This window comes from Chiloscyllium plagiosum, chromosome 40 (genome assembly GCF_004010195.1).
Source record: "Chiloscyllium plagiosum isolate BGI_BamShark_2017 chromosome 40, ASM401019v2, whole genome shotgun sequence".
In the NCBI taxonomy this organism is placed as follows: Eukaryota; Metazoa; Chordata; class Chondrichthyes; order Orectolobiformes; family Hemiscylliidae; genus Chiloscyllium; species Chiloscyllium plagiosum.
In genome coordinates, this window is record NC_057749.1 from 15,647,650 (window position 1) to 15,667,059 (window position 19,410).

A 19,410-nucleotide genomic window follows, 5' to 3' on the forward strand; every position below is an offset into this window, starting at 1 on the left:
ATGTTTGTATGTGCACAAACCGTTTATTTTCTGTCCTGAGTTTGAACAGCAAGAAATTGTATTGCTTCTTTGGAAATGTGTCACTCAATCTCTACTAATCATTGCAGGGATGCTATGTGTAAAATGTAACATGTAGCACCAAATTATACACAACAAGCAGACCCCAGTCTTCTCGTTTTAACAGAGTTGGTTGACCTTATTTTAGCCAACTGTTGAAGGCTCTTTGATTTCCTCAGCTTCCAAATCTTTGAGGAAGCAAATAAGGATGCTGTGTTTGCCACTCCTGGAATGTGTGCATGTGTGTTATTATCTCAAGATTTATGTACAGTTCACTGTCAGGTAGCCTGTTGAAATGCTCCAATGGACTCATGATGAAACACCATCTCTTATTTCTTTATCTCTCTCTCTTTCTTAATCCAAATCTTTTTCCTTTTTTTTAAACCTGATCTGGTTCTAATCATCCTTCCTCCTCTATCAATTTCGGTCTTGATTGTTCAGCCCTCATTATTAAGGAGAGACACTGTAAATCCTGCTGTTTTAATTCTCCGATGGCCCATTGCCCTCACATACCAGATTACCTCTAAGCCAGTGAGTTGCAGCACAAAGGTGCTGAAGGTTGTAGGAGGAATTCAAACTAATGGAGCACTGTCTGTGAGATGCACTGGACCAGTACACTAACAGAAAAGTGAAGCTATAAGCCTGAGCTATGCCTCAGCAATGACTGAGACACAGTTTAGAAATAGGAGGACTCCTGTTTGGGATAGAGACAAGAAGTTTTTTTTCTCTGAGAGTCGTAAGCCTACGCAATTTGTTTCTTTAGAGACAGGCCATGTGGCCCAACAAATCCACACTGATTCTCCGAAGAACATCCCACCCAGACCCATCCCCCTACCCTTGTAATCTTGTATTTCCACTGGCTATTGCACCTAATTTACGTAGCTTTGGCCTGTGGGAGGTAACCCACACAGACATGTAGAGAACGTGCAAAATCCACACAGACCATTGCCCGAAGGCAGAATCAAACCTCCGCCTCTGGCTTTGTGAGGCAGCAGTGCTAACCATTGAGCCCCAGAAAGCATTGGAGGCTGTATCATAGAATATATCCAAGGCTGAGTTAGCTGGACTTTGATTGATTGATGAGGGAGTAGGGGATTATTGAAGACAGACAAGAAAGCAGAGCTAATGCCACAGTCAGATCAAGCTCAAGGGACTGAATGGTCTACTTCTCCTCTTAGTTTCTATCTTGGTTATTAATATAATTTGTTTTGTATTTGTTTAAAATAGAACCTTGTAAGACTATATCCAGCAATAGGGTTAAGAGTTTGCCCAGTGCAAATATTAGTCTGAGGCTGGTGTTCTTCAAAGCTCCTTTGGTATGCTATACTTCCAGACTTAGTTATACCACACTGCTAATTAGCAACTTGTAATATTGCAGGTAGATGTTCTCGAGTCCCAGTTTTCACAGCTCCTCCAGGAGATAAACTCTATCCGAGATTTCGAGAGCATTCGGTTGGCCCATGATCGCTTCTTGAGTAATCTGCTGGCTCAGTCCTTCATCCTCCTTAAACCGGTGAGTACACTTTCCCTGAAAGCAAGGAACCTCGAGAAAACACAGGGGTTAGGCCTCAACTGGAGTACTGTGTTAAATTCCAGACTGCTACACCTAAAAAAGATGTCAAGGCCTTAGAGAGGAAAGATTTACTGGAATGCTACCAGTGGGGAAAGGCTTCAGTGACGAACATGATTGGAGAAGCTGGAGAAATTTAGATAAATGCTAAACAGTTTTGCTGGAGTGAATTTTTCAGTAGCCAGTGGACACAGATTTGGTACACAGTGCATCTATGATCAGCAGAGATGAAATGAGGGGACAAAAAGGTGAATTTATCCAATGAATTGTGATACAGGGCTCTGGGGAAAGAATTGTGCCACTTGAACAGCTGTCCCAAACAATTAGTTCAGTTTCAAATGGATCCAGTACAAATTCTAGAACGTGGAATTTTACTGTCTTATTCGTTCATGGGATGTCGGCATCACTACAATTGCCATTAAGGTTGTGAGCTGCCTTCTTGAACAACTGCAGTCCATGAGCTGTAGGTAGCCCTACAGTTCTGTCAGGGAGGGATTTTGACCCAGTGACACTGAAGGAAAGGTGATATATTTCCAAGTCAGGATGGTGAGTGGCTTGAAGGGGAACTCACTGCTGGTGGTGTTCCCTTATATCTGCTGCCCTTGTCCTGCTAGATGGTAGTGGTATGGGTTTGGAACGTGTTGTCTAAGGACCTTTCATGAATTTCTGCAGGTGCATCTTGTAGATAGTACATATTGCTACTACTGAGCATTAGTGTTGGAGAGCATGGATATCTGTGTATACGATACCATTCAAGCAGGTTGCTTTGTCCCGAATGGTGTCAAGCTTCTTGAGTGTTGTTGGGGCTGCACCCATCAGGCAAGTGGGGAGTATTCCATCACACTCCTGACTTGTGCCTTATAAATGGTGAGCTTTAGAGTGGGAGGTAAGTTACTCACTGCAAAATTCCCAGCTTCTGTCCTGCTGTTTGAGCCGGTGTTAATATGGCTAAATAACAACCTGGTATGTTGGAGATGCTTAGCAGGTCAGGGAGCATGTGTGAAGAGAGAAATAGAGTTCACATTTCTGCTGATGACTTTAATTAGATCTGGGAGAAGTTAGAGTTTTCACAGTTTAATTACAGATTGGGAACCTAGAGAGAAAAAGAGTAGGAGGAGGGAGCAGAAAAAAAGTGTTCTGTGATAGGATTGGCACAGAGTGAGGAGATGTCAGGAGCAAAGAAATGGCAATTTGACAGATTTTCAGAACTCCATCTCAGAGTACACTTTATTTCAACGAACAGAGAGCTTCTGACATTCACATACTTACTCCCATTCTCTACAGGTGTTCCATTGTCTGAATGAGATTCTCGATTTATGCCATAACTTCTGTTCTCTGGTCAGTCAGAATCCAGGGCCGTTGGACGAACGTGGTAGCTCACAGTTGGAACTTCTTGTGACGGTGAGACCAGCTGTAGACTATTGTTCCTTATGTGTGTGTCTAATTGCACCAGCTCCTTGTGCCTGAGCTCGATTCCTGATGGCTTTGAGCTGTGCTCTCGTACCTCTGTGCATGCAAGTTCCATTCTTGAAAGTTAAGGCAAAATGTCTTCAACCTGCTAAGGTGGTTGTCAAAGATCCTTTGGTTGTATTTGAAGATGAGCAGAAGGTTCACTGACCAACATTTCCCTCTGAACCAGCCTGAAGAAGGACAAACTGACTAACTGTTTTTATCATTTGCTGTTTTGGAGCACTTGCTGTGCAGAATTATCAACAGCAGTGGTCATAATTATCATAACAATAGTCATTTATTAGGAAGTCCCTAAGGATCTAAATAAAGATGATTATTCATTTTATCCTCTTACCCACTCTTCCTCTCTCTTTCTCTCACTCTAGTATTTATGTTTCTACTGGTGTCTTTTTCTCTAACTTTCTCCCTCTCCCTTTTTTCTTCTGTCTCTCTCTCTCTTTCTTTCTCTCTGTCTCTCTCTCGCTCTCTGTCTCTCTCTCGCTCTCTGTCTCTCTCTCGCTCTCTGTCTCTCTCTCGCTCTCTGTCTCTCTCTCGCTCGCTGTCTCTCTCGCTGTCTCTCTGTCTGTCTTTCTCTCTCTCTCTCTTTTAGAGTCTGGTCAATAAATCCAAGGTTAGAGCCACAGGTTATATTAGCACCAGAAGTCTGAGATCTCTGCAAACACATGGGAATTTAGTGGGGGTTTAATCATTACTTCTGGTGCTGATGAGTCCAGGGTAATTGTTTAAAAGCGCAGACTATCCTCCTTTTGGAATGCTGCTCATTTGTTTTCCTTTTTGTTGGTAAAACCTAGGGTTTTAGTCGTCAATCGTCCCTGCTTTTCAAGATCCTCTCCAGTGTTCGCAATCACCAGATTAACGCTGACCTGGCTCAGCTTCTGCTACGACTTGATTACAACAAGTATTACACCCATGCTGGGGGCACACTGGGCAGGTAAGACAGAGCAGACACTATGGAGAGGGCAACTCCATCACCTACTGGTTAAATACATGGTTTTGTGCAGTGCAGTATGTCTGTCTAACATAATTCTGTATTTGGTGTAAATACAGATCTGGTGTACAGCTGTACAAGAGGATAAATACAGATCTGCTGTGGTGTTGGACGAGATGATAATTACACATGTGATGCTGTACTAGAGGATAAATACATGCTGTCTCACCTTACTGGAATGCACTGGCAAAGAAGCCCCACTGTCACAGAAGTCAAACATTTTATTAAAGTACTCAAAGTGCCCAATTTCCCTGTCTGTTAGACTCAAGTTAACAGGAAGCATGAGCCAGGTTTCTGTACTTAACAGGAATTACTATTCATTACAAATTGGTTCTAGCTACAGCTAAACAGCTATAAATTGTCGACACACGACCTAAACCCCTCATAAAGTCTCCCTCTATATACATAGAGAACAAAACATTAGTGTTATGCATGCTGGGGAAAACTAGGAAGGCCGTTCAATGATCCCTGCGTACAGAATTGGCAGAGGTGAGCCTTTTAGATCACCAGGACCCACTGCCCTTCAGTCTCTCTTCTCCAGCTGCTTTCACTTGCTGAGTGGAGGGATAAAGTAATTGTTTCACAATTTATAAACTCTCTGACTTATTGGTTAAAAGCAACACCTTTCAACAACTGGTAAGAGAAAATAAATGGCTTCCTTCCTTTCCAGAGGTCTGGAGGATTTTGGCCTTTCTTGTTCACACCCACAAGCTGGTCAACTATTTGGGAGCCAATCACATTGTTGTGCAAGCAGAAAGCCTTTTTCACTGACAACTGGTCACCGTTAAACAGACTAATCAGCAGCTTGTTGCTAGCTGAATCTTCCTTTATACTCACCCCCAGCCCCAATTCATCTGTAGTTAACACCATCCCTATGCTCTTGGTTTTCACAACACTCCTTTTCCCGTTTCAGTCCACAATCAAAAATACATGAAAATAAAAGATATAGAGTCATAGAGCTGTACAGCACGGAAACAGACCCCTTGATTCAACTTGTCCATGCCAACCAGATATCTTACATTAATTTTATTCCCATTTGCCAGCATTTGGCCCATATCCCTCTAAACCCTTCCCATTCATATACCCATCCGGATGCCATTTAAATATTGAAAGTGTACCAGCCTCCACACCTCCTGCAGCAGCTCATTCCATTCACTCACCACCCACTGTGTGAAAAGGTTGCCTCTTAGGTGCCTTTGAAATCTTTCCCCATTCACCTTAAGCCTATGCCCTCTAGTTTTGGACTCCCCTATACTGGGGAAAAGACCATGACTATTCACCCAACCGTGCCACTCATGACTTTATAAATTTCTGTATAGGGTCACCCCTCAGCCTCTGATGCTCCAGGGAAAATAACCCCATCCTATTCAGCCTCTCCCTTTGGCTCAAACCCTCCAACCTGGCAACATCCTTGTGAATATTTTCTGAACCTTTTCAAGTTTCACAATGTCTTTCCTATAGCAGGGAGACAGAATTGAACACAGTATTCCAAAAGTTGCCTCACTAATGTCCGGTACAGCTGCACATAACTTCCCAATTCCCATACTCAATATATGGATCAATAAAGGCAAGCATACCAAACATCATCTTCGCAATCCTGTCTGTCTGTGTCTCTGCTTTCAAGGAATTACGAACCTGCACTCCAAGGTCTCTTTGTTCAGCAATACTCCCCAGGACCTTACCATTAAGTATATAAGACCTGCCCTGAATTGCCTTTCCAAAATGCAGCTGTACTGGGGATAAATACTCACCTGGTGTTGTGCTGTACTGGGGACAAATACCCATCTGGTGTTGTGCTGTACTGGGGATAAATTCCCATCTGGTGCAGTGTTGTATTGGGGGTACATACACATCTGTCTACGCATGCTGGGTTCTGTGTGCACACAAACATCATGTGCAAGTAGGTACAATTTCTTGACTTGGCTGCCCCTGTTCCCAAACAAGCCCCTTCCTCCCTGGACATCTGGTGCCTGTAGAATCATGTCCCAGGATGTGTCATTTTTATGAGAAGGTTTGAAACTGGGGGGGAGAATGGGTTTGAGTTTGGGCGATTTGAGCAAAAAACAAAGTAGTTTTGATTTGTCCAACTCTACAAAATATTTAGGGGAAGCAATAGCCTTGCCATATTATCACTGGACTGTTAATCCAGAGACCCAGGTAATGTTCTGGGGACCCAGGTTTGAATCATGCTGCGTCAGATGGTGGAATTTGAATTCAATTTTTTAAAACTCTGAAACTCAGAGTCCAATGATAACAATGAATCCATTGTCAATTGTTGGAAAAACCCATCTGGTTCTCGAATGTTCTTTAGGGATGTAGGCAGCCATCTTTACCTGGTATGCCCTGCAGACCCACAGCAATGTGGATGACTCTGAGCTGCCCTCTGGGCAATTAGGTTTGGGCAATAAATGCTCGTCTAGCCAGTGATGCCCTCATCCCGTGAATGAAAGAAGAAAAAACCTTGTTTCTCTAACAAAGCATTTTATTTTATTTTTCAGTTTTGCCATTTGATCTCTGAGCAAGATGGACTCCTGGCCCAGCCGGGTTCTGACCTTCACCAGCATCTGACCTTCCCTGTCTGTCTGCGGAGTGAGCTTGTGTCTGAACCTCCTAACTCGAAGACTGGCTGCAGCTCATCCCCTCACAGAAATCAACCAACTGCTCGAAACCTTCACGAATGGAGACTTTGTGGGCTTACACTTTAAACCTGTAGCCATTTTATACAAACTTGTCAGCCAGGGTTTGTGAGCTTTTTTCTTTACTGACATTTTACCTAATTTCTCTCAAATCTCTCTCTCTGTCTTTATCTTAGTCTCCCTTGAATGCTATCACTATCTCTATGTCTGTCTCTTGTCTCTCTTTATCTTTCTCTGACTCTCACGTTCTCTCTGTCTCTCTCTTTCTCTGTCCCACTCTCTCTCTTCCTCTGACTCTAACTATCTCAGTTTATGTGTGTGTGTGTGTAGCTCGCTTAAGTTATTTCAACTTGCCATACCATTTTATCTGAAACTTTATAAAATCCTCATACACTCTGATGTTTTGTTCCCATTATCCCCATTCTCCTCTCTCTGACAGTTTGTCTTAGAGAGAGTTGGGGTTGAGATGTGAATGTGTTACAAGACCTGGTCTCAGATCCACTTTCCCTGGTACCATAAGCTCACTTTAGAATTACTCATGACGAAATTCTCAGTAGTGTGATGAGCCTTTCAAGATTTCTGGACCGTTATCGTAAAACACTGATTGGACTGATCAAAAGCCATGAACAATTGAGAGTCCCTGCACTGTCTGCCTGTTTCTGGGAGATATTTGGAATAGTACAGGTTACAGTTGCCTACAGGAGTGCACTATCAATGAAACATCAGTGTCCTCCTGCTTCAACTATTGATTCCAATCCTCAAAGTATTCACTCTTCTGCCCCATGCTTCTCTGGTTTCCCACTGGGCAAAACACTGGAGTTTCTGCCTCGATCCCTGGTTTGAAATCTGACCCACTATCCCCTGGATTGTGTTAGAATTCCCATCGAATGACTGTCTTTAATTTGGGAGTTGCATGAACCACTATCGTGAGGACATTTTACTGGGTCTGTGGTGTGTTTAATGAGGCAAAACCAAAGGAGCAGTTGTCATGGACCATGTTGTGAAGATGCTTGCTGCAAGAAACAGCAGAGAGATCTGTTCCTGACGTGACTTGCTCTGACAAGAAAATAAAATAATAGAACCTTTCACTGCCTTCCAATGAAGTAGTGATTGCCACATTCTGTTTTCAGACCAGTGATTGAATGGTTGTTGCTAAACACAGTGTAATTTCATCAGCTGTTTTTTGATAATCAATATTACAGCCCCACAGGCCATTCTCACCCACTGTTGTCCCGGGAGTAACGCAAGCTGGGCCCGTTTTGTACACAATACAAAACCGAGTCTGTGTACAAAAGTGTGTACCTGTGGATAGGGCCCAGTTCTGTGGCATTGGTGTAAATAAAGCAGCAACCAGCACTGTCACTGTACAGAGTCCCTACAGTGAGGGAGCAGACCAGTCAGCCCATCAAGTCCATACTGACCCTCCAAAAAGCATCCATTCCCCCTACCTGAACCCTGCCTTTCCCATGGCTAATCCAACTGGCCTTACATGTTCCTGGACACTGCAGACAATTTAGGATGGCCAGTCCACCTAACCTGCAGATCTTTGGACTGTGGGAGGAAACCCACACAGACATGGGGAGAATGTGCAAACTCCACACATGAATTGAACCTGGGTCCCTGGCGCTGTGAGGCAGCAGTGCTAACTGCTGAGCTCACTGTGCTGCCATCTTGATTGTGGTGGTTGTGGGTTACTTAAACCGTTTAATGATTGGTGCACATGGGGATACACATCCCTACCAATCCCTTAATTGCCCAGAGTGTAGTTGAGAGGCAGCTACATTGCTGTTGGTGTGAAGTCACATGTAGGCCAGATTTCCCTCCCTGCAGTGCATTAGTGAACCCGATGGGATTTTAACCAACAATGGTCGTTAGTAGATCCTTAATTCCAGATTTGTTTTACATTGAATTCAAATTCTACCATTTGCCATGGCAGGATTGGAGCCTAGGTCCCCAGGAGATTAGCTGAGTTTCTGGATTAATAGTCCACTGGTAATACCACTAGACCATTGCCTCCCTGTGTATCTTATTTTACTGCTGCAGTTCAAGGCAATATTTTGAATCTGCCTTTTCCAATCCCCTGTCCATCCTTTTAATCCTCCATCAGATCACCCAACCCCACCTCAGCCCACCCAGCTGCCCGTAGTTGTTCCTCCATGATGAAGTAACAAGTGGCTCTTTATCTTTGCAGAACAAGAAGGCAAATCCTTAAAGTGATTTGCAAAACATGAGAAAAAAATCTCTTGAGTGTTTGGGGTATGGACATGTGGCGGAGGCAGATTCATTTAGACATTCGAGAGGACACTGGACAATTACTTGGATAGAAATGATATGCAAGGGAAAAAGAAGAGGGCAGCACTAGAAGAAGACACTAATTTGAAGAGCTAGTGCAGGTACAGTGGGCTGAATGGCCTCCTATACCCTGAGATTTCTGTGAATTTGTGCAGCAGATACTGCGAATGTTGCTTAAAGAAGAAGCGAAGACATTGAGACAGTCATTAACAACAACGAACTTTGGATGCTGGAAAATCTGAAACAAAAACAGAGAAATGCTGGAGAAACTCAGCAGCTCTGACAGCATCTGTAGAGAAGAAAACAAAGTTGACCTTTCAAGTCCAGTGATCCTTCATCAGAAACATTAAATCTGTTTCTCTCTTCATGGGTGCTGCCGGACATAAGCTTCTCCATGGTGTAGAGATGCCAGTGTTAGACTGGGCTGGGCAAAGTCAGAAGTCACATGACACCAGGTTATAGTCCAACAGGTTTATTTGAAATCACAAGGTGAACCCGACAAAGGGGCAGCGTTCCGAAAGCTTGTGATTTCAAATTAACCTGTTGGACTATAACCTGGTGTCACGTGATTTCTAAGTTTCTCCAGTACACTGGTTTTGGTGGAGATAGTGATTTAAAGTACTTTTGAAAGACAGTTACTGTGGTAGTGTTGCAGTTCTGTGCAGCAAGAGGAGGAGGTGGCCATGGGCCCTGGACCTCTCACGGAGCAGCAACTCTGCTGAGCCTGACCCCTGTAATTGTGGAGGACCACAAGAGTTAATAAAGACTTCTTTGTCCCCTCCCCCTCCCTTCCATTCTTCTCATCGACCTTCCTTCCAGCCACCCAATGGATTCACTCCTCCCATCGGCGGCTCCACTTACACCCACCCCCAGTCCTGAAGAAGGGTTACAACCAAAACATTGATTTCTCCACCCCCTGATGCTGCCTGACTTGCTGTGTTCTTCCAGCCTCCTGCTTGTCGACCTTGGATTTCAGCATCTGCCGTTTTTCTGTCTCTAAATTTGGAATTGATTTTAAGAGGTATAGTTAGTAAGTTTGAAGATGACACCAAAATTGGAGGTGTAATGGACAGCGAAGAGGGTTACCTCAGATTACAACAGGATCTGGACCAGATGGGCCAATGGGCTGAGAAGTGGCAGATGGAGTTTAGATAAATGTGAGGTGCTGCATTTTGGAAAGGCAAATCAGAGCAGGGCTTATACACATAATCGGAAGGTCCTGGGGAGTGTGGCTGAACAAAGACCTTGGAGTGCAGGTTCATAGCTCCTTGAAAGTGGAGTCGCAGGTAGATAGGATAGTGAAGAAGGCGTTTGGTATGCTTTCCTTTATTGGTCAGAGTATTGAGTACAGGAGTTGGGAGGTCATGTTGCAGCTGTACAGGACATTGGTTAGGCCACTGTTGGGATATTGTGTGCAATTCTGTTCTTCCTATCGGAAGGATGTTGTGAAATTAAGAGTTCAGAAAAGATTTACAAGGATGTTGCCAGGGTGGAGGATTTGAGCTATAGGGAGAGGCTGAATGGGCTGGGGCTGTTTTCCCTGGGGCGTCAGAGGCTGAGGGGTGACCTAATAGAAGTTTATAAAAGCATGAGGGGCATGGAAAAGATAAATAGACAAGGTCTTTTCCCTGGGGTGGGAGAGTCCAGAACTAGTGGGCATAGGTTTAGGGTGAGAGGGAAAATATTTAAAAGGGACCTAAGGGGTAACTTTTTCACGCAGAGGGTGGTGCGTTTGTGGAGTGAGCTGCCAGAGGAAGTGGTGGAGGCTGGTACAATTACAACATTTAAAAGGCATCAGGATGGGTATATGAATAGGAAGGGTTTAGGGGGATATGGGCTAAATGCTGGCAAATGGGACTAGATTAATTTAGGATATCTGGTTGCCATGAACGGATTTGACCGAAGGGTCTGTTTCCGTGCTGTACATCTCTATAACTCTTAACACCTCCTTTGTCATTCAGCATTGTTAGCTTTGGTAGTTGTTCATTATTTTGACACCAGAGGGTGCTCTTAGCGCATGTAAACCACACTTCAATTACTAATAGAGTCATCGAGTTAAATAGCACAGACTTCTTCCAAATGAGCCCTGGCTGATGGATATTTGGAAACAGGGGGCATCACAATTCAGTCTAAACACTGCAGAATACCGTGTATGTTGGGTACCTTGGGGAGGTAATGATTAAACTGGCTTCCCTGCATCTTGGAGAGACTGCCTTTCCAAGCTGTTGGGTTAAGGTAGCATAGTGGTTATGTGACTAGACTGATTTAGAGATGGGTTCGCATCCCAACACAGCAGCTGGGGAATCTAAATTCAGTTAACTCCATAAATTGGGAAAACAGGTGATGCACTTGGGCAGGATAAACGAGGCAAGGGAATACTCCATGAACGGTAGGACATGGGAAGCACTGAGGATGAGAGGGATCTTGGTGTACAGTCCCTCAAGGCTGCAGGAGAGGTGGATAGAGTGGTTAAGCAGGCAAAAGGGATACTTGCCTTTATTAGCCAAGGCATAGAGTATGGGTGCAGGGAGATTAAACTGATTCTGCATAAAACATTGGTTAGACCACAGCGAGAGTATTGTGTGGAACCCTTGGTATAGGAGAAATGTGATAGCACTGGAGGGTGTGCAGGGAGATTTACCAGGATGTTGCCTGGGCTGGAGAGAGATCAGACAAACTGGGGTTACCTTCCTTAGAGCAGAGGAGATTGAAAGGGGCCAAGATTGAGAATACATTTGTGAGAGGAGAGACAGGAATAAACCATTCCCCTGGTCCCCTCTGACCAGTGGCATTGATTTAAGATATGGGGAAAAACATTTGGAGGAGATGTGAGGATAAACCTTTTCTCCCAGAGGGTGGTAGCAATCTGGAACTCACAGCCTGAAGGGGATGGGAAGGCAGAAACTCTCAATATATTCAGATGTGCAACAAAAGCAGAAATTTCTGGCAAAATGAAGTAGGGTTGGGCAGCATTTGTGCGAGAATGCAGAGTTAACGTTCAAGTACAAGTTAAAGCATTAATTCTGTTTCCTCCCCGCAGATACTGCCAGACCTGCTGAGTTTTGCCAGTGATTTCTGTATTTATTGCAGATCCCCTGCATCCGCAGCTCATTGTTTCAGTTTAAATGTGCACTCGTGACACCCAAACATACCAGGTTATGGGCCAAGTGCTGGAGGAATATGGAATTAGAATCGTTAGGTGGTTTGTTTTGACTGGCACAGGTTCGATGGGCTGAAGGGTCTCTTTCTGTGCGGCTGACCTCTATGGCTGTGTTAGTAACAGTGAGGGTGACTGTGAACATCCTAGAGAACTATAAAACCCTTCCCATTCGGTAATGGCCTTTCCAGTTGAGGAAATCCTTAGCCCCCAAAACCCTCTAGATGCGACTCCAGACCCACAACAATATGACTTTACCATCCTCTAGAAATGGCCAGCCACGTCATTCAGTTGTGCATCTGGAATTAGTTCACCATCACCCTCTCAAGGCCGGTCAGAGATCAGGAATAAATGCTGCGCCCCAAGATTGAATAAAACTACAAAAAACTCAGAGGTTCAATTCCAGCCTCAGGTGACTGTCTATGTGGAGTTTGCACATTCTCCCCATGTCTGTGTGGGCTTTTGCATGGTGCTCTGGTTTCCTCCCACAGATGCACAGGTTAGGTGGGTCAGCCAGGGTTAGAGGGATAGGTAGGGGAGTGGGTCTGGGTGGGATGCTCTTTGGAGGATCAGTGTGGACCCGATGGGCCGCATGGTCTGCGCCCACACTGTAGGGATGCTATGATTCTCAAATGGCTTTGAAGTCTCAGGAGTGGAAATCCTGTTTTGCCTCGAGTGTTTATTTAAGAGGAATGTACGGAAATGAATAAGTGACCATAATAACTATCAGCCAGGAGTGAACAGAAAAGAATTTGTGACTCAGGTAATAAATATCTGTCAGGGAATGATAGTGTGGAAAGTTAATGGTTAATGAAACCCGTTTGAAGAAATTGAGAACAGTTTAGCCAGGAAGTTGTATTTGTGGCGTGAACTACTACAACTATTTCTCAGAATAAAGTCACCAAACGATTCAGGAATGGATATGTCCTGAGGGGTGCCTTGATGTGTGCCTTTCATGGGAACAAAATCTGACGGGAAATGGAGGAGCCCATCAGGGTATTCACAGAGGGACAGAATGTACTGTTTGTACAGAGGGCTGCTGCACTGCCTGGAAAGCAGCTTTGTCATGTGTCAATCCCCCCTCCAGTGTCTCATGCTCAGTCAGGACGTGTTACTGTGAGCCAGGGAAAGGAGGATGTTAAATGGGAACAAACAGCCTTTCATGAAGAGGACACACTCTGATCCTCGCAAGGCATGTAGTGATGGTTCTGGTGTAGTTGATTACTGGAGCTGAGGAGGAGGCAGTGAAAGTGTCCAGCCATCAGCATCAGCCCAGCTGAGGATTTATTATCCTGGCTTATAAAGTTATATTGCATATTAATGTTTATTTCCCACAGACCCACTGGCCAGGCCAGCATTTGTTCCCATTTCAGTGGGTATTTAAGAGTCATAGAGTCATACAACATGGAGGCAGACCCTTTGACCCATCTCAATCATGCTGTCCAGGTTTACTGAACTGAACTACTCCCATTTTCCTGTGTTTGGCTCATTCCCCCTAAGCCTTTCCTATCCATGTCCAAATGCCTTTTAAATGCTGTCTGTACCAGCCTCTACCACTTCCTCTGGCAGTTCATTCCATTCACGCACCACCCTCTGTGTGAAAAAAATTGCCTCTTAGATCCCTTTTAAATCTTTCCCTGCTCACCCTAAACCTATGCTCTCTAGTTTTCTACATTGCTGTGGGGTCTGGAGTCACATGTAGACCAGGCCAGGTAAGGATGGCAGATTTCCTTCCCTAAAGGAAACCATATCCATATAAACACGGAAAACAGGAAGAGGCCATTCAGCCCTTTAAGGCTGCCCTGTCCATTCATATGATTATGCTGATCATCTGACTCAGTCCCCTGTTCACACACTCTCCCCATACCCTTTGATCCCTTTACTCCTAGGAACCATATCTAACTCCTTCCTGACAATATTGTATTCTTTTACCTTAATTACTTTCTGTGGCAGAGAACTCCCCATTCTCTGGGTGATGAAATTTCTCCTCAGCTCACTCCTAAATAGCTTATCCTTAGACTGTGCACCTCTGGTTCTGGACTCACCAGTCATCAGGAACAGTGCTTACTCTGTCTCATCCTGTTAAGAGTTTTACAGGTTTCTATGAGATCTCACCCCATTCTTTTAAACTCTAGTGAGTATGGTCCTAACCAAATCAATCTGTCTTCATAGGTCAGTCCTGCCATTCCCGGGGATCAGGAGTGAAGAGAAAGTGAGGACTGCAGATGCTGGAGATCAGGGTCGAGTGTGTGGTGCTGGAAAAGCACAGCAGGTCAGGCAGCATCTAAGGAGCAGGAGAGTCGATGTTTCGGGCATAAGCCCTTAATCAGGAATGAGGTCATTCTCCAGCTCCTCGGATACTGCCTGACCTGTGCTTTTCCAGTCCCAGGGGTCAGTCTGATAAACCTTTGTTGTACTCCCTTCACAGCCAGAACATCCATCCTCAGGTAAGGAGACTAAAACAGGACACAGTAGTCCAGGTGTGTGGTCTCACCAAGATCCTGTACAATTGCAGTGAGACATCCCTGTACCTGTACTTGCTCTAAAGACCTTCTCCACCACCTGCTGCACCAACATGTTTATTTTGGTGTACAAGGGCACTCAGGTCTTGTTGCACCTTCCCCTTTCCCAATCTATTGCCATTTAGCTAATAATCCACCTTCCTATTTTTACTAGCAAATTGTGTAACCTCGCATTATACTTCATTTGCTGTGCATTTGCCAACTTATTCAATGTGGACTTCACTAGTTTCCTCATTTCCCCTCCCCCCACCTTATTCCAGTTCTGTACTTCCAGCTCAGCACTGTCCTCATGACCTGTTCATTTTCCTTCCCATCTATCCGCTCCACCCTCCTCTCTGACCTATCACATTCTCAGCTATCTTCTCCCCAGCCCCATCCCCTCCCATTTATCTCCCTACCCCCTTGGCTCACAGCCTCATTCCTGATGAAGGACACCTTGGTGGTTAGCACTGCTGCCTCACAGCACCAGGGACCAATGTTCGATTCCAGCCTCAGGTGACTGTCTGTGTGGAGTTTGCACATTCTCCCCGTGTCTGCGTGGGTTTCCTCCCACAATCCAAAGATGTGCAGGTTAGGTGAATTGGCCATGCTGGAATCTAACCCAAAAAAAAAGGGCTTTTGCCTGAAACGTCGATTTTCCTGCTCTTCGGATGCCGCCTGACCTGCTGTGCTTTTCCAGCAACACTCTAATCTTGACTCTAATCTCCAGCATCTACAGTACCCACTTTCACCCAACTCATTCAAAATGTAATTTCACTCAAAAAATGGGTTTTACAGCAATTGATAATAGTTTTGTGGTTCACTTTCACTGAGAGCAGCTCTCAATTCCAGATTTTGTTAATTGAATTCAAATTTCAGTTGATCCTGTGTACCCAAAGGATTAGCCTGGACCGCCATCCACAACGCCACCATCCAATTGTTCTCTGTCAACCACTGCCCAGACACACCTTCACATGCCTATTTACCCGCCGGCCGGTGGGAATGCCCAGAGGGAGGGTTCTGAGTGTGGCAGTCCTCCCTCTTTCCCGTGGAGATCTGGGTTGGTGAGTGCTGCATGCAGCAGTCCCGTATACCCGCGGATTGTGGTGGTTCACCAACTCCCAGCCCAACTGCTTATTTTGCGGCGCTGTGAAGTCAGGTGTATGTTGGTTGTGGGAATCTGCATTCCCTTTGAAGTTACCTAAAAGAAACCCTGTTATTATCTTTTTGATTGCATTTCAGCCCCATGCTCCTGATCTTTGGGCACCCAGTGCTGAGGCAGATCGGAGGATCTCCTGGTGGGTTTGCTCCTGGGCCTGACCAGACTGGCTATAAACAGCTCCAGGCAGCAGGCAGTGGAGGGGTATCATTTCTGCTGACTGCCTGCCCCTCTTCCGTGGTTATGTTCAAGCCTGGGTGTCCCTGGAGAGGGAGCACCTGGTGTCCATCAGTGCTTTCGATGCCTTTTGAGAGTATTGGGCACCTGGGGGATACAGTGCTTTATTTCCCCTTCCAGCTCTATTTTGATTTGATTTGCCACCGTCACTTATTTCACGTAAGCATTAAACTCGTCGGGCTTTGTTTGCAACTGGTTCACTGGCCACGTAAAAACATCTATTTAAAAACCAATTTCAATCCTTACTTCCTTTTATTAAAACCCAAGGTGGTCTCAATGGGTGCTGGAGATACATGTGTATAGACCTGTCCCTCTGTTGGTTGATTTATTGTTACAGAAAACTTCAGAAACACACTCGAACTAACTCTGGGAGGCATGAGTTTATGTTTTGGGGCAAATTGTCCCTGGCTTTGTCTTGGCACTGCAACCTCTGCCCCTGACACTGGATGGCAGCATTGCTACACCGCAGTGAGTTTGCCATTTGTGAGCTCTCTGGAGAATGGGGTCATGTGAGTGGATTCTAATTAACCGAGCAAATTAGGACAAAGCACAAAGTTTGTCATTTTGCTGCTATCTTTAAATTGGATAGGGTGGAGACGTCACTCAGATGAAAAGCTGCAGCAGAGGGTTAAGAGCAGAATATTGAAAAGGGAACATATTCTGTAGGGATGGAGGAGAAGGGTAGCAGGGAGCGGTGACTAACTGGCTAGCTCTTACAAAGAGCCAGCCCAGGGACAATGGGCTGAAGGATCTCCATCAAGCTGCATTACTGTGTGACCCTGTGAATCAAAAAACAGTAGCTCAGGTTTAGGAATTGACACAAAAAGGCAGACAAAGATAAATATTCAACAGCAGCAACATAATTCAAATGATGTTGGCTGTATATTTAACATCACGTTGTCAGGTTAAAATAAGGATATCCACGCTCACTCCTGGAAGGGTTGGTGTTTGCTAAGGTACAGTCCCCTCAGCAACACACTACATTTGGTCCCTCACCCTTAGAATCCTAGAAGCAGGACATTCAGCCCATTGACTCACACCTACCCTCTGAAGATCAACCCGAACACCTACCATATCCCTGTACCCTGCATCTCCCATGGCTAATCCAACTCACCTGCACATCTTTGGACTGTGGGAGAAAATTGGAGAACCTGGAGGAAATCTACGCAGACACAGGGAGAATGTGCAAACTCCACACAGTCACTAGAGGATGGAATCGAACCCAGGCCCCTGGTGATATGAGGCAGCACCGCTAACCACTAAACCACCGTACTGCTTCCTGCTAGTGCCCATGGCCTCTTCACTCAATGAGCAAGCTGTTCACCTGTAGAGGGCATTGCGACCTGAGCTGAGCTCTGTCCTGACCCTTAGACTGGGAACAATCCCACTTGGAGGGGCAGGGTCTGGACTCCGTGATGGGAACTGGTTTGAATTTGCTGGGATGGAATATTGTTCAAGGTGTTGGACAAGTTCACTCAATGCGCTCTCCAGCCTCATTCTCCCCTCTCCCACACACCGCCCTCACCTAGAACCTTAGAATATAAATGATTCTGGGAAGACAGTTATGAGGAACGAGGAAATGGCAGAGGAATTAAACAGATATTTTACATCAGTCCTTATAATGGAAGATGCTTTGAACATCCATTAATCCTAAAAAGTACAGAGAAGGAACTAAGTACCATCATCATCACTGGAGGAGGTGTAATAGTCAAACCTAATGGGACTAAAGGCAGATAAGTCCCTGGCCCTAATGGCTTGCATCCTAGGATCCTAAAAGAATTAGTTACATAGTAAAGGATGTAATGGTTATAATTTTTCAAAAATCGTTGGATTCTGAAGACGTTTGAATTGGAAAACTGCCAATGTGACACCCCTATTCAAAAAGGGAGGAGGGCAAAATGTGGATAACTATAGAGTTATTAGCCTCACATCGATTGTTAGGAAAGTATTGGAACCAATTATTAAAGAAAGTAGTAGAACATACAGAAGATCATAACTCACAGGCAGATAGGATAATGTAGAAGGCATTTGGTATGCTTTTCTTTATTGGTCAGAGCATCGAATATAGGGGTTGGGAGGTCATGTTCTGGTTTTACAGGATATTGGTTAGGCCACTGTTGGAATATTGCGTTCAATCCTGGTCTCCCTCCAACCGGAAGGATGTTGTGAAACTTGAAAGGGTTCAGAAAAGATTTATAAGGCTGTTGCGAGGGTTGGAGGATTGAGCTATAGGGAGAGGCTGAACAGGCTGGGGCTAATTACAACATTTAAGAGGCATTTGGATGGGTATATGAATAGGAAGGGTTTGGAGGGATATGGGATGAGTACTGGCAAATGGGACTAGATTAATTTAGGATATCTGGTCGGGATGGGCAATTTGGACTGAAGGGTCTGTTTCCATGCTGTACATCTCTATGACTCTAACCCAGCAGTGTTAACATGGGTTCATGAACAGGAAATGTGACTGATTAATTTATTAGAGTGATTCAACCAGAGTAAATAGAGGGGAAGCAGTAGAAGTGCTGTATTTTGACTTTCAGAAAGTGTTTGACAAAGGGTGAAATGATAAGAATCAGTTAATGGGCATGATACAGAGTGGGAATAAGGAGTTACTTTTCAGGTTGGCAACCTATAACCAGTGAGGTTCCACGGGCATCAGTGCTGTGGTTACTAATGTTTGGAGGACAGAAGTGAATGTCTTGTAACTAAACTTGTAGACAACACAAAAGTAGGTGGAAAATGGTAGATTATGAGAGGAATACAAATAATTGATGGAGACATTGATGGGATAAGTAAGTGGGCAAATAGGACCAGAGGGAACAGTCTCAGGATAAAAGGGCACCAATTTCAGATGGAGAGGAGGAAGGATTTCATCTCTCAGAGTGTCTTTGGAACTCCTAGGTGCAGAGAGAGCTGTGGGACAGGGTCCTTGTTAAGGCTGAGATAGAGAGATTCTGAATCAAGGGGAATCATGGGGAACGGGCAGGAAAGTGGCCATGAGGGAATGTTGGATCAGCCAGGATCCTACTGAATGGTGGAGCAGCATCAAGGGGCTGAATGGCCTCCTCCTCTTCATGTTTCTTATGGTCTACACCCTCATCTCCCCCCTCACTGACCCTACTCTAGCCACTCAAATGAACAAAGTGACTGGGGGCAGTGTCAGAGCCAGGCAGCCCACCCCACCATATGCCCACTCACATCCACATCCAACCCACTGTGTGAATCAACGTCCCCCATTACCTCTTCAGTCCTTCCCGGCTGCTGAGAGGATCTAGCAATTTGGGCATGTGCCCCACCAATCCCCACCCTCCCCCTCCTCCTTACCCCCACCCCCACCCTCCCC

The 19,410-nt window shown here is 45.0% G+C and overlaps 1 protein-coding gene across 2 annotated transcripts in view; it reads left to right on the forward strand.

The window, feature by feature from the left end:
* The window catches only part of tubgcp4 (tubulin, gamma complex associated protein 4), a 48,269-nt gene extending 40,462 nt beyond the window's left edge, over positions 1 to 7,807 (forward strand). For both annotated transcript variants that reach the window (XM_043680426.1, XM_043680427.1), the window contains 4 exons: positions 1,436 to 1,570; positions 2,912 to 3,028; positions 3,889 to 4,028; positions 6,584 to 7,807. In XM_043680426.1, coding sequence (XP_043536361.1) covers positions 1,436 to 1,570; positions 2,912 to 3,028; positions 3,889 to 4,028; positions 6,584 to 6,596 — 405 coding nt within the window. In that variant the 3' untranslated portion in view covers positions 6,597 to 7,807. The remainder of the gene's footprint in view (positions 1 to 1,435; positions 1,571 to 2,911; positions 3,029 to 3,888; positions 4,029 to 6,583) is intronic.
* Positions 7,808 to 19,410: the final 11,603 nt, after the last annotated feature.